The 14,689-nt window shown below is 42.7% G+C and overlaps 1 protein-coding gene across 1 annotated transcript in view; it reads right to left on the bottom strand.

Annotated features, from left to right (window-relative positions):
• Galnt5 (polypeptide N-acetylgalactosaminyltransferase 5) overlaps positions 1–14,150 on the bottom strand; it is a 43,899-nt gene extending 29,749 nt beyond the window's left edge. Inside the window, exon 1 of the mRNA XM_048426020.3 lies at positions 12,190–14,150. Coding sequence (XP_048281977.3) covers positions 12,190–13,610 — 1,421 coding nt within the window. The 5' untranslated portion in view covers positions 13,611–14,150. The remainder of the gene's footprint in view (positions 1–12,189) is intronic.
• Between the last annotated feature and the right edge of the window lie 539 nt (positions 14,151–14,689).

The raw sequence follows: 14,689 nt of genomic DNA, 5'->3' as shown, positions 1-14,689 counted from the left end.
GATCCGTCAGTGGGGGAATGCAGGTTCTTACATAAAGCTAATTCAGTACCCTCATAATATGTGATTAAACTTAAGAAAACATTAGAGGGCTGAAATGAACATGTATTATATTTTCAGGTGCTATAAAGTCAAAATAACACGTTTCAATCAGACGTCTTAATATGATTCCAATGTTAACATAAAATAACAGGCTGCCCAAATTAATCTTATTCTGCACAAAGAAAACCTGCATTGGAATTTCTATAAAGTACGAGCATTTCTGACTATATTTAAGGATTACATTAATTACCCGTAGTTGCTGTAACACCTACGATTTCTGCTCTACAGCTTCTCCTAATTTTCCAAGCTTCTCTCACATTTTGCTTCAAGCGGAAAGAAGCTACCAGGCCAACCCTTCAAAGCTGTGCTTGCTGCTCTCTTTAACAAACGTCCAAGTTCATCACCTCCAACTTCTCATTTTTATGTGACCGAGGACACAATTTAGCCAAGCTCCCTACCACTATGTAACACACATTACGTCTCTGCAGTTACCCATCACCCACTGCTCAGTCCCTGCAAACATTCAGGAGAAACGCTTCCAGTGCCCATATATTGACCAATGCTTCTCATGATGACATCATGTTCCCAGAGGTGATAGACATGTCCTCTGCAGAGGGCCTCGCTTTCTTCTGGACCTCGCTGGCATCCTTAGCATCCATGTTGTTTCTACTGACCATTTCAGGACAAATATCCCAGATATTCTCTATTATAGTTGCCCGAATTCGGCCAGTCTCTGCCCTCTATTTTCCAATTACTAGTTTGGCCACATCACATTCAACTTTTCGTTATGTAGGAAACTGCTGCAGACTGTTTAGAAAGTAAATAGACCCCTGAGGACCATTGCCACCGGTCCACCCCAAAGAATTAAGACGCTAAAGTAGGAAAGAGCTTTTATTAGGGAGGGGCACCGTGCCTATATCTTTTTAAATGTGGGACGGACTCTCCTTCCCTGCAACTCAAAGCTAGGTTTACTTATAAGTAAGAGAAATGTTGAATTAGTTGTTTACTCTCTCAATGTTCTTCCTTTCCTTTTAAAAACCACATTTGGATCTTCTTTATAGTTTTTACAGTTTCTATATTAATAATAGGATACTAATTGTAATACTTTGTCATGAATTAAATGTTGATACTCAAATTTAGGAAAGAAAAAGGAAAGACACCAAATTACAGGCTTGCCAAGGACTGATAATAAAAAATGTAGTTGACTGTATAATCACCAACAGTTGAAGGAGGATTTTGGGGAAAACAAGATAAATTCTGGGATTTATTTTCTAAGGTAGTTTATACCTCAAAGGTCAGGTTGCAGTTCTCAGAAAGTGTGCCGGTCAGCAGGAATGCTTGGAGTGATGATGCAGTGGGTCACTAGGAGGGAGTGGATGGGGCTGGAGTGCAGTGATTAGTTCAAACCAGATGCTGAGTAGACAACTCTGTAAGAACAGACTGCTGTGTAGACGGCTGTGTGGGAACAGACAGCTGTGTAGATGGCTGTATGAGAACAGACGGTGCAGTGTAGATGGCTGTGTGAGAACAGACTGCTGTGTAGACGGCTGTGTGGGAACAGACAGCTGTGTAGACGGCTGTGTGAGAACAGACTGCTGTGTAGACGGCTGTGTGAGAACAGACTGCTGTGTAGACGGCTGTGTGAGAACAGACTGCTGTGTAGACGGCTGTGTGAGAACAGACTGCTGTGTAGACGTCTGTGTGAGAACAGATAGTGCTGTGTAGACGGCTTTGTATGCTATCTGTAAAAAGAAAGCAGGAAGCAGCTAGGAGGGAGGGGCTGAATTTATCAGCCTCTTTCTCTCCCTTCCCTGAGAGATGAAACCATATTTATAGGTGTGAGGATGGTACAGGAAGAATTAAGAGCTGGCCAAAAATACCGATGATTGTCAAAATTTTCAGTGGGGTAGGCTTTCCTTACATTGGTTAACCTTAAGTGCGGTTGAAGCAACTGACATGCCTAGCCTCTTTAGGCCATTCGATAGTTTCCTGCTCTCCTGAGATTGTATACTCTTCTGATTTTTACCGCCTTTTCAGGCTTTTTTTTCTTCAGTTTCTTTCTTAGCCCCCACCTCATTTCTTTATAATCATTAAGTAGGGAGAGCTGATTGTATAGCTTTGTCTCATCAATGAATACCCAGCCCCACGACCTTGTGGACAGCTTTGTTGGTTCATTTGGGTCTTAGCTTTAACACTGCCTGCACGGAGCTTCCTCCAGCCACCCTGTCAAAATCCAGTTGTCCCATTATTCCGTTAGAGCTAGTTGCATGTCTCTCGCATCATTCATTTTTCAATTTTATTTCTTTCTCTTCTACATCCCACAATTCTTGAATGTATGTCAAATCTGCTTTCCTCCTCTATAGCCGCAAGCTTCTAGGTCTGTTGCACATAATATGTATTTGATAAATCATACTGAATGGACGAATGAGAGGACAGAGATGGAGTAGAGCTTAAATGTAAAGCTTAGAAAGCAAGAGAGAAGATATTTTCCTTTGAGATGGGGGAGGAAAGGTAATAATATATTCAGGTAACTTCATGTGCAGGAATAAAAATCTATATTTTTGTTGAGTAGTTTTTAATCATCATATATGGCCTGTATATTCTACATTGTTTTTTAAAAATATTTATTTATTGATATGCATGGGTATTTGCCTGTAAGTATGTCTGTATACCATGCACATGGCATTCTTTTGGAAGCCAGAAGAGGGGGATGGTTCTTCGGGGATCAGAGTTACAGGGGTTGTGAGCTGCCACGTGAGTGCTGAGACTGGAATTAATCTTGGTCCTCTAAAATATCAGGCATCTCTCTAGCCCCATGGACCTATGGGTATTCTAAATACCTAACTTGTGTAATAGTCATGTAGAATAAACGTGTAAGGTGTAAGTTCTTTACCTGAAAAAAAAGTACATTCCTGGAATTACCTTGTATTTAAGTCAGACCTTTGTTGTAATCCTACCTTCTGCGACGGAACAGGAATAATGGTTTCCAGTGGGAAAACAGGAACAGGTAGCTTGTTTTGCTTGATTGGTGTGAGCAAATTCAGAATGCTCCGGAATTCAAAGGATAAATCTCTCCTAGATATACATTCAGAAGACTTTTCTTGTGTTTAAAGCTGGGCATGGCTGACATCATGGACAACGGTGCTGATTGGGTGACCCAGAGTTCAGTCACACACTTTTAGAAACCTGATGTTCTGCATCAGTGCACAGGTTAAGCGCGTGCCAAGTGTCTACCAAGCCGGCTTTCTTGTTGCTGATTTGCAGGCACCATGGGCCAGGGTAGACAGCTTTTGGTACTAGTAATATTTGTCCCTGATAGAATTAGCCACAGCTACCCAGTTTCATGGAGATTCCATAGGTTGCAAAACCACTTCAAACTGTTCTCCCCTGACCCAAGTAAAGCGAATCATCTTTGTTTCTGATTTGTCAGAGTCTTGATTTCTGCCGCTTTTGCAGGTAAGGGAATAGCCACAGAAATCCAACTTAGATGCATGGTATTTGGGTTTGTGGGATTTTCTGAGACTAAGAATTGATGATTTTATTATAAATAGTTTATTATGCAAACTAGGTGTTTAGAATCTACAAGTCCTGGTCTCTGCTTGAAATTACTCAGACTCATTGTCTTACAGGGTGTGGGATCTAGGTTTGGATCAGTGTGGCAATCCAAAGGCTAGAGATTATGGGGAACTCAAATGTGACGACTTTCATTACCCTGAAGGAGCTAATGCACGACTGTGGGAGAGGAAAGGCTTGGGATGCGGAAGGACAATGAAGAGCTAAGTTCTAGTCCCCTGTGTGCCGGCTGGTGACATAAGTATCAGCATGCCACCTCATCTTCAGAACCTCAGATCATTCATTTTTAGGGTGAAGATTATGACGCTTGCATCACAAAAAAAAATTATGCAGGTTTCATGAGACAATGGATATAAAAATACTGGGCGGGCATCACTCAGAAAAGCCTGTGTGAGAACTTGGAAGAGCTCTCTCTCTAGACTCCCAGTTTCTGACTCGAAGCTCTGCCCTGCCCTAAGCAGTCTTTCATCTGAATCTACCAAGTGCCCGTTCATTTATCAAGAGACTCCAAAAGTTGATGGCTCACCTTCTCAGCTTCTGTGTGCTCAGTCCTTGGCCACCGACTTGATTTGAATGGAGCCTATCAAACCCGGACTGTTTCAAATCACAACGCTGAGGGAACGATAACATTCTCTCATTTCTATGAATTTTTCATTTTATTCCAGCAGAGGCAAAACCGCATCATGTGGGTCAAATCTCAGTCTTTATGGGTTTGAACAGAAGGTCGGAAGGAATGTGTTTCAACTTCCATTTGCAATTCAACTACAGCCTCCATGGGAGCCTTGAGCGGCCTTCACTCCCCACACTCTGCTATCTTCCGGAGCATCAGGAGAATCGAGCAGCCAGCTGCAGTGCACGCTGTCTGGAATTATATTCTTTCCTCAGACCTTAAAATTATTTGAGCCTCTTGCTGATAAGAGGGTATACTGATATGAGGATTTTACTTTTGTGTTTTGTTCTTTTTTTTTTTTAGGGCAAATGATCCTTGACATTTAGTTCAAATCACCTGACTGAGCAGGGCAATGCTTCCGCTTCCCTCTTGAGCCTTTAGCCAGGAGATGCTGCAGTCGTAGAGGCAAGGATGTGTCATCAGAGGGAATGGACTCAGGCTCAGAAATCCAACCTCCCAGCTCCAGCACTTGCCACTTAACAATAGTCTATTTTGAGCAGGCAGCTGGCAGGGTGAAGTTGGGTTAGAGGCAGGAGTTAAGATGGCGGAGTTCTGGGATGGAAATAGTACTGGGTGAGGGCAGAGCACCTGGGGGCCATGTGTCTTGCCTGTCCTATGTGTGTGGCCTTGGGCAAGGTACTCCTCTCCCCATACTTGCTCTGCGATATAAGTATTCATCTTGAGCTCTTCCCCCATTCTTGTTATCTCGTGAGATTCCCTATGCAATGTTTATTTGCCTCCTCACCTCTGACCTATGCATGAGGAAGAAAAAGGTCTTAATTACCCCAAAAGTCATTTGAATATAAAGAATCAGAAGGAGGTTATGGAACCGATAGAAAAAACACTCATATTAGAAGTTGGAAGCTCTCATCAATCCCAAATCTGCTAGTGGGTTTTGCTTTTCTCGCCAGTACAGCATGCATGGCAGGTTCTTACCCTTAGTGCTGCTGGGTGCCTAGTATAAAATGCACATGCATGTGTACCATATATACACTTATGTGAATTCATCACTGTCTGGAATCTAATACAACAAGAATGTCTTGTGAGCAAGGGATAGATTGCTCTTCACAAAGAACCTTGACCGACCAAGGAGGCCTAGGTGTATCATTGTGAAGTAGACTAGCTAGGGTCAGAGAAACCAAGACTGGTGAAGGGCAGTTATTGCCCAGGGAGGGCGGATCAGAAAACTTAGCATTGGTATCCAACCCATCGCTTCTGAGCTGTGAGCCCTTGTGTGTGTGTGTGTGTGTGTGTGTGTGTGTGTGTGTTCCCTCAATTTGTTCATAAGGAGACACAATACTTTATCAGTCTGTCAGTCTGTCATGGCTGTTGCCATGGTCAAATGGGGTAACAGACATGAAAGATAAAAGATACCAGCTGCTTTGGCCTGGTGTGCCAGCTCTTGACAACAAGAAGAAAGTACAGTATGCAACAAAGTCAATGGGCACTGCCTGATTTACCTGCCACAGTGCCAACCCCCAACTTCTCTATAGGTAATACTGGGATGATGGAGACCATATCAGCCTTAAAACTTTGTTCTTAGGATAAATAAGAATCCCAGTAGCAAGAACTTTGTGAATGTTCAGTTCTCTGTCTCAAGTCTCGCACATGGCGCACAGCACATTTAAAAGGCAAGCCCATTTAAGGGTACTTGAATTTGGCATCATAAAGATGTTTTTCCAGGGAAGTTTAAATAGCTCTTTTTAGTTTTGAAAAAAATAAAATAAAGCAGCTAAACATTACTATTTTTTCTTAAGTTTTCTTTCTCTTGGTTGGGAAAAGGGAGGCGAGTTATTCCTCTCTTTGGAAAGTTCTGCTGAAGCAGGTCAGCCAGAGAACGCAACAGGAAATTATATTCTGGGACAGGAAAACCCAGGGAAATATTACATGAAGAATTTGATAAAAATGAGGCTGATGATGAACATGGGTTAGATGTCTGAGAAAGTTGTGAATAGGTTCATAGTCCTGTACTTGCTAATTACGATCTTTCAAGTATATTTCTAGGTCATGGGCAACATTTAGGAGGATGGAACCTGATCTGTATTAGCTTCCTCAGTTTGTGCTTGTTAGGACCCACATGGTAGCTTTCTTTGCTTGGAATTAATGACAGGATTGTGTTTCTATTTCCCCCGCTGGCTGTCTTCCTCTTTCTAGTTAGAGGTGAATGACAGAGAGGGGCTCCTGAAGGCTTCGGAATTATTTCTCAGCCATATTTAACCATTGTTATGTTATATGTCTAATTTCTGCCTCTTAAACACATTTTTCCTCTTATTTTCTTTTACATATGACTTTTGTAAATTGTGAAACACAGCCCCGAGCCCTCTTCTATAGACACGTCTGCTCACCAATGCTCACGCTTGCTTGCACTGATACACACACTACTGAAGCAGCAGCAGCGAGTGCTTTCTCCCATAGGTGTGTACTCAGGAAAGACATCATGCCTTTTAGGTGATAACATTCCTTGCCGCAAATGGGCTCTTCCCTGGCTGGGACTTCTCGCCTCTGCTCCAGTCTATTGCAGGTGACGTTCTCCAGTCACTATTATTCACAAAATCACTCCCACTAAACAAATTCAATATTTATTTCATGGGAAAATAAAAGCTTGAATTTCATTTAGCTTTAATTTTATTTAACTAGCTTTCTCTTTTCTCTCAGCCTGATAAACGTCAAGCAGCTTGAGAGTTCGCAAGGATATGTGATCAACTATTGCCTGTCCTCCAGCCTGTCTTCTTCCTCCAGAAACCCATTAGCTCTGGCATTCCTGATCTTCCCACAGTCCACATTCAGATTCCAGGAACTTTTCCCTCAGTAATTTTGGCAGGTTTGTAGGAAATGCCCAGTGCTATCCCTTGATTTTTATGAGTGCCAGTAGAAAACCCTGCTTTTCTGGGTAGGAAGGAAAAGTGTTGGTTAACAGTCCTGGCTCTGAGATATGAGAGTAAAGTTGGGTTTTAATGACTTCGTGGGAAAGCTGGGCAGAATTCTCTAGTAACAGCCAGAGTTAAGCTAGGCTGCTGAGCACTGTTATGATACAACAGACATAGGTGAGAGCACCATGATCAGGAATTTTTAAGCCTTATATTATGTGTATGAGTGTTTTATCTGCATATATGTATTGTGCCATGTGTGTACCTGGTGCCCCTGTAGGTCAGAAGAGGACATCATTTCCCAGGACTTGAGTTATGGTTATTAGACACCGTATGGGTGCCACGTTTTCAACCTGGGTCTTCCATAAATAACAGCAAAAAGTGCGCTTAACTGCTGAGTCATCTTTCCAGCCCCAACTCTTATTGTATTTTAATAACTCAATGTTGGCAGGAAAAATTCCTTGAAGTATTTTTTTTTCTGCAAGTCCAAATTCAGGAAGTGCACTTCTAAGTAGCTTCATTTTTGGAGTTCCATGTTAACCATAGCTTTAGGCCTAAAGAAAGCCTTTCCCAAATAGAATTAGCCTATTTTGGATGGGGAGGACTTTGGTTCAGCAAAAAAAATAATAAGTGTGTATGTGTGTGGAGGGGGGCTGTGTGTGGTATGTGTAAATGTGAAGTGTGTATGCATGTTCCTTAGTGATGATGCAAATGCACTTCAAGAACTAAGGAGGACTTCAATGATGAGGTTGGTTTTGCTTTTTGGTTTGTCTGGCTTTGTTTAAAGGGACTATCAAAAAGAACATTTGATTTCAGGTATATTTGATAAGTAAGTATTCTAAGTGAAAATGAAATTCTATTTTATTTCTTGAAAGGAAAGAAAACCTAAACAAAAGCAATTCCTTCACTTGAAAGTCAAACATTAAGATTAAAACTAAAGGAATAAAAAATGAGCTAATGAATAAACATGAATTAATTGATAGGCCAGTGAAAAGCAGGATATAGTTACATTAAGCCAAATGATAACACGCTTCATATGTTCAACATGAAAAATTATGAAGTAGCTATGAATTCGTAAGGTGATTTAAACGCTACCCTTGAATTAATTTCTCTCATTCATTTATTGTTTCACAATAGTATTGGTTCTCAAACCCCATTTCAGAGAAACACACTTTTAAAGTCAGCATTGTACAAACCCTTGTCTTTGGAATGCTCAGCTATAACCTAGGGGAGAAGCAAGTAAAGCTGAGAACAGTTTCTGCAGAAGCTTGGAACTTTAGCACGAAGGCAAAAGGATGCTCTTGTTGTTGAGGAACCAAAGTGCTTCAGCAAAGAGAAGGCTGCATCCATCCAATGCTATTGGAATTTAGTGGTCACAGCTGTCATGGCCCAGGTCCAGTATGCTACACTAGGATCTAGAGTAATGCTGGATTAACATGTGAGGCCATGGAAGCAGAGAGCTGAGGGAGACTGGGAAGAGATCAGCTATTAAAACCAACAGGGGAATAGTCAGGAGCAGAATGTATAAAAGACATAATCGTGTGAGCTAGTGAAATGGCTTGGCCGGTAAAGCTCATGCTCGGTAGACACGAGGATGAGAGTTTAGATCCGCAGAATCCACCGGGCATTGGCTGCCTATCATCTCAGAACCAAGGAAGCAGAAATGGGAGCCCCAGGGAAAGCTGAGTAGACTAGCTGGGTCAGTGAGTTGTGGGTTCTGCAAGAGAACCCGACTAAATAAATGAAGAAGAGAAAAAGAGCAATTAAAGACACCCAACATCAACATTTAAGCACACACACACACAGTGTTCACACTTATGTAAAAATGCATACACACACATACATATCACCTCACATCACCTACATTTTTTTAAAGTGTCATGAGACTGCTGAGGGTCCACCTTGGCAGACACGGCCCATGTCCCAGACTAGATATCTGCTGCGAGGCAGAGAAACTTAGACATTCCTGAGAACACAGCCTTAGCAAGGCTGGTGGCAGAGAGGCATCCTTTGTTTTTGGATAAGACCTGGAGATTGTGCAGCATCTTAGACATGTCTCTGTGGGGCTTGGAAAAAGCTGAAAGAGTTGGTTTGGAAAAGAGACTCCAATTTTAAAGCTAACGTAGGAGAAGTTGTCCTGGCAACCCTGCCTCTCTCTTCATCATCACGTCAGCCTTGTCCTAGCATAGCAGTTAATTTAGCCTTCAATTATTAACTAGGAACTACTCATTATTTGCACTAAAAGTAATGAAACCAAATGAACATTACAAACCCGTCCTTTTAATCCCTCTCCAGTCTATATTCAACAGAAGTTATGATTTGACACTGACTGTGTTCATTGATCTATAATAGCAGTTTTGTTTCCAAATGTAAACATCAGGGAGCTATTCCTAAAGTTCTAAAATCCCAAGGTTACAGTGGTCTGCATTTCAGCGAATTACAAGATCTTGTTTTTATACCATTCTCCCCACATACACGTGCAAATCCATATATATATATATATATTCTTACTACATTTTACAATAATTTCCTGAAATGTATTACCTTAAATATTATTATAGTCACAAGCAAGATATTTCAGATACATCATGATCAAAGTTGAAGAAAAATAATATCAAAGTTTCAAAAAAAGAAACCACCACCACAACAAAAAAATCCCTTGCTCCAAGTCTTGCCTACCCAAGAAGCCCCACGTGTTTCTCATTTGTATTTTCTTCCAGACATTCATGTGAATGCAGGATTTGCAAATATTTATACTCGAAGTTGGAATAAAAGGAGAGAAAACTTATTTATCCTCCTTTCAGGAAGAGTAGCACAAAGGGACCAGAAATCTTTTGGGTGGACTCACAAATATGCTTCCTGATGGCTGGCTCGTCTCCGTCAGATTGGGGTGGCAGGCAAAGCAGCCGCCAGGCAGCTTGCCCAGAGACACACCTATATTTAGCCAAGGTGGTTTGTGTGGCAAGAGGGAGGGGATTTGGCCCCACGCTCTCTGACTCAGTTCAAACACACGTGTCAGTTTCAGGAACAGCTGGACAATCTCCCGCAGAAGACAGAGTCTGATTGTAGCTTTCCTGGGCTTCAGGACTCTCCTTCCCCTAACTAAATTATCAGTGAACAAGCTCCGGGAGCCATGGAACCTTCCATAAATCAGCCGGGTGATAACATTAGTGCTGGCTTCTGGCCTCACACACTGTTTCTTTCTCCTACTTGGAGCTGGAGTCTGCGCTCTGTGTCCTGCCTGATTCTACCCCAGGCTGGTAGCAATCTGCTGAGCAAACTTAAACAAAGCTACCTTCAAAGAGACGTTATTTCCCTGTACTTCTTACACAAAGTTGTACCTAGTGTGGAATACTGTCACACGCAGGATTTCAGGTTATAGCTGGGGATTTTAGAATCCTTTTATGGAAGACAATACAGAAGAGACAGGAGACAGAAGGGGAATTGTGAATATGTATTTCTCTTAAGAGCTAGGTCAATGATCAGCAACAACTGAAGTTCCTAGGACCTTGGCTCCATCCTCTGGGACTATTACTGCATTCTTTAGGCTGCATCACCGAGTTGTCTCATCTAGACAGGTCAGTGGCACACGGCCAGTAGCAACGTGTCAGTCGCTAAGAGTCTGAACTGTTTCTTCAGGACTGAAATCACATTGAAGACGTTACGTTTGATACCAAGAGTAAAGGTTTATCTGTGCTTGCCTTCTCTTTCTGAAAACACTGTGCAAAAGCTTGCCTCGATTTGCTATGTTCAAAAGAAGCATTTCCCGAAGAAGCCAAAGAAAGCCATTGTTTATGAACCACACAAGCCTAGAGTTCTAATTTTGCAATTTGTGATTCCAGCTTCCAGGTTGGCTTGCTTAGGGAGCTGAAAATTAAGTTGTAATCAGAGTTATATTATTAATTAATGGGCAATAAACATATGGCTACAAGTAGCTTCACTTGGAATTGCATCAAAGAGAGTCACAGCCTGCATTCTAATCATGTCTATGATTAGATACACTTCCTGATGATGGAGCTAAGGAGCTTAATTGTTTGAGCATGAGGGTCCATTGGGAACCTTTAGAAGGGCAATACTATGGGCAAGTAATACACTTTTTTTTTTTGAGACAGGGTTTTTCTGTAGTATATAGAATCTGTCCTGAAAGTCGCTCTGTAGACCAGGCTTGTCTCCAACTCACAGAGATCCACCTGTCCTGCCTCCCGAGTTCTGGGATTAAAGGCGTGCACCATCACTGCCTGGCAAGTGAAACACTTCTAATTGGAAGAATTAGAAAGACACTAATTGCATGAGTATCCTCACCTACTGTCAGGTCATAGTGCCCGCCCTCTCTTTTCTCAAGCTCATGAAGCTTACCTACATATTTGTAGAATCCTGTAAATGCAGAACCTCTGTTAGCGGGATTATTGTTAACCTGCTCTTGAAGTTCCTCACTGATGGACTTTTTCCTGCGTTAATGCTGTCAGTGACTGAGTGCACAACAGTCTGCTATTCTCATTAACAAAAGGACTTTTAAGTTTAGAGATTAAATCATCTGCTTTCTTGACCTAGTCATCATTACTCATGGCTATTCATATTTTACAATTTAGTTGCAGGAAGTCTTAGGAGACCTCTTATCGGTGAATACACCAACATTTCCCAGCCACACTCCTGATAAGCTTGTAACCAATGAAAACTTCCAACATGGTAATTTCCTCCACTGTCACTGCTGGCATGGAATTACTCTCTGTGTTTTACTACTTAGGCATAGATTATCATGAATTGAATGCTTCTACTCATCTAAAGAGATTTTTGACAAAGGGAAGGAAATGGAACCTAAGGAGGGGACCTGAGATGCAAGCATAGAAGGAGAACACCGTGCATTTCTGATATCATAATTTTCCTCTATGTGCATGTTAGATTATTTGACTAGCATCAAGTAATAACTGTCAAATTAGTTCTCTAGGTGGCCAAAATTCACGCAAATTAAATTTCAGGAAACTTCTCTACACAGGAGAGCCAATGCCTGGTTCAAGAAAGGAGACTAGAAATGGGTCTTACCCTGCAGGCCTTGTGTCTTCAATGGCTCTGTCCACTGGAATCAGGTCACTAAGGTAGACATTGAAGTTTCCTTCTTTCCATCTTCGTTCTGCCTCCTTCTTCTTTCCAGGCGGAACAACTACAGGGCGCCCAAACTGACCTGGAGCACTGGGATCCCTTGGAGAAAGGGTCACATCTATTCTCAGCACACGGTGCCTACCAGGGTATTCAGGGGTATTTGTGTGGCTTTGTTGGTATCCAGCAGTCTGGGCCTCCGCAGTCAAGTTTCTTCTTACTGGGTGGAGTCCCCCTGCTAAGGACAGCTTGGCTTGAGACACTGCTCTCTGCGGAGCTAGCAGAGAGGAAGATGTCTTGCTTTGATTCCTGGGGATGTGTTTCTCTTGGCTCCCACCCAGTAATTTAGGGACGATAGTTTGGGTTTTAGAATCAGGCATCTCTTTGGTATCTGTCCTCAGGTTCTCCTCTTTGGTTATAACCACAACCTGGCTTTCTGAGATATTAAATTTCTTCTCTGGTGCCACTTTGGCCCCATCATCTTCTGGCAAGCCTCCCAACTGGGTCTCATTCATAGATTGCTTCTTTAAATGGCCTGAATCAGCAATAAACTTAAAAAGAGGTAACACTTTATGGGTTTTGTGTTTTAGTTCTTTGTCCTGCACCTCAGTTTCTTTTATGGCTATGGCTTCCCCAGATTTCAGGATTGGTGGGTTGGCAAAATGTGTCTTCGATTTTGTTACTGCCTGTGATTGCTGCTGCAAACTGTCAGTCCTGACCCTGATGGTCATATTCAGGGTCCTTTCAGATGTTTGCTTTGATGCATGCCTGCTGAGAGTGTGGCTTTCTGGGGCCTCTTGTTTTGTAGTGAAGGCTTCTGTGTGTACTGATATATTGGTCAGTGACGTTTCTCTTGATGCTGCAGATGGGGTCCTCTGTGATGAAACTGTTGTTTGCTTGGGAGTCATGTGCTGGGAGGAGGCCTTAGGTTTGCTGTCTCTCCCATCTGTCTTCTGCACAGTAAAAGGCTCTGGGAGGGTTCGCAGATGTGCAGCGTGCCACAAAGGTACAGCTTTTCCCCTTCCTAAGGGGATCTGCATTTTCCCTCTCCTCTGGACTTGGTCCATATGCTCATCAAACTTGAGTGGGTGGTCCTCTGCCTTTCTAAAGTTCTCCTTTCCCCAAACTCCATGCCGGGGCAGCCTCATTCCTGGAACGTTGCTGTCAAGGCTCTTCCTTTGGTCTGGCTGGACTCTGAACCCTGTGTGCTCCCTCCTCCTGATGTCTTCTTTAAGTATCCCAGTGTTGATCTCACTGAATGAGAGGCGGAGAGCTGCCATGTCAAAGAGGAGCCAGATGACAGAAGCTACAAAAATGAATGCCAAGACTCGCCCACTTCCTCGGAAAAACTTTCGGATCTTGTTCATTGTACAAAGGCTTGCTGTACAGTTTGCTTTCCCTCTGAGTCTGCTTACCTGGAGTGGAGAGAGAATTCAGACAGCAGCAGCAGCAGCAGCAGCAGCAGCAGCAGCAGCAGCAGCAGCAGCAGCAGCAGCAGCAGCAACACCAGCAGCAGCTAGTCCCCCCGCTCCTGAACTTAGCAGGAAACAGACGTCCAAGGGGGAAAAACTCAGCTCCTACTGACTGCCTGTCACTCTCTGCCTGCGTGGCATTTCACTGCAAAGCATCGATGCCTGCCCAGTAGCCCTGGCTAAACCCTAGCAAACACTGGCCCCAGGTGACTCCCAGAGCAGTCAACTGCAGCCACAGGATAGTTCACTGTATCTTGTCTGGGAGGGCCCATGTCCACCTTCCTTCAAGCCCAAGAAAAGGTGGGGCTAGGATGGTGCTGCCTGCTGCCGCTTGCTTCTCTCCTCCCAGTTCCCTGCATGCTGTAACTCAATACCACTTCTCAGAAGGAAAACATTTCAAGCCATTACCCAGAAAACTTCATTCAGCTCTCACCTTCTGGGTTATATGAGACAGCGTGTGTTTTAGGGGCAATTAAACAGAAGGCAAACTAACTTAGAGGGCATGTGTTCCTGGTTTGTAACCCCACCTACCCCACTCATACTTATTAACCCTGTGGTACCCAGACACTGAAGTGCTCTGCTGGATCAATTAATTCCTCACCTTAATATTTCAGTTTCCGAGGTTAATGGCTTAAAGAAGGGGCATCTTATAGCTTCATTGCCAGAGAGGAGTGTTTAGCTATTCACAAGGCTTCCACAAACACACAAAGAGGTACAAAAAAAAAATTAAGGTCAGCTACTCTTTTTACACTGGTACATCTTTATTTTATTTTTTAAATTTAATATACAAACACAATTTGTCATGTTCCTATGGAAAATTCAAGATACTTTGTTATGGTGTGAATGTTTGTGTACCCATCAAATACAACGTGGAGACCCTAATCTCCAATAGGGTGATATCAGCATGTAAAGTCTTTGGAAGGTGATGAGATAAGGCAGAAGGAACCTTCATACACTAGATATGTGTGCTTATA

Source organism: Myodes glareolus, chromosome 21, assembly GCF_982192425.1.
Source record: "Myodes glareolus chromosome 21, mMyoGla1.1, whole genome shotgun sequence".
Taxonomy (NCBI): Eukaryota; Metazoa; Chordata; class Mammalia; order Rodentia; family Cricetidae; genus Myodes; species Myodes glareolus.
This window is presented reverse-complemented; position numbering and strand designations above follow the sequence as displayed.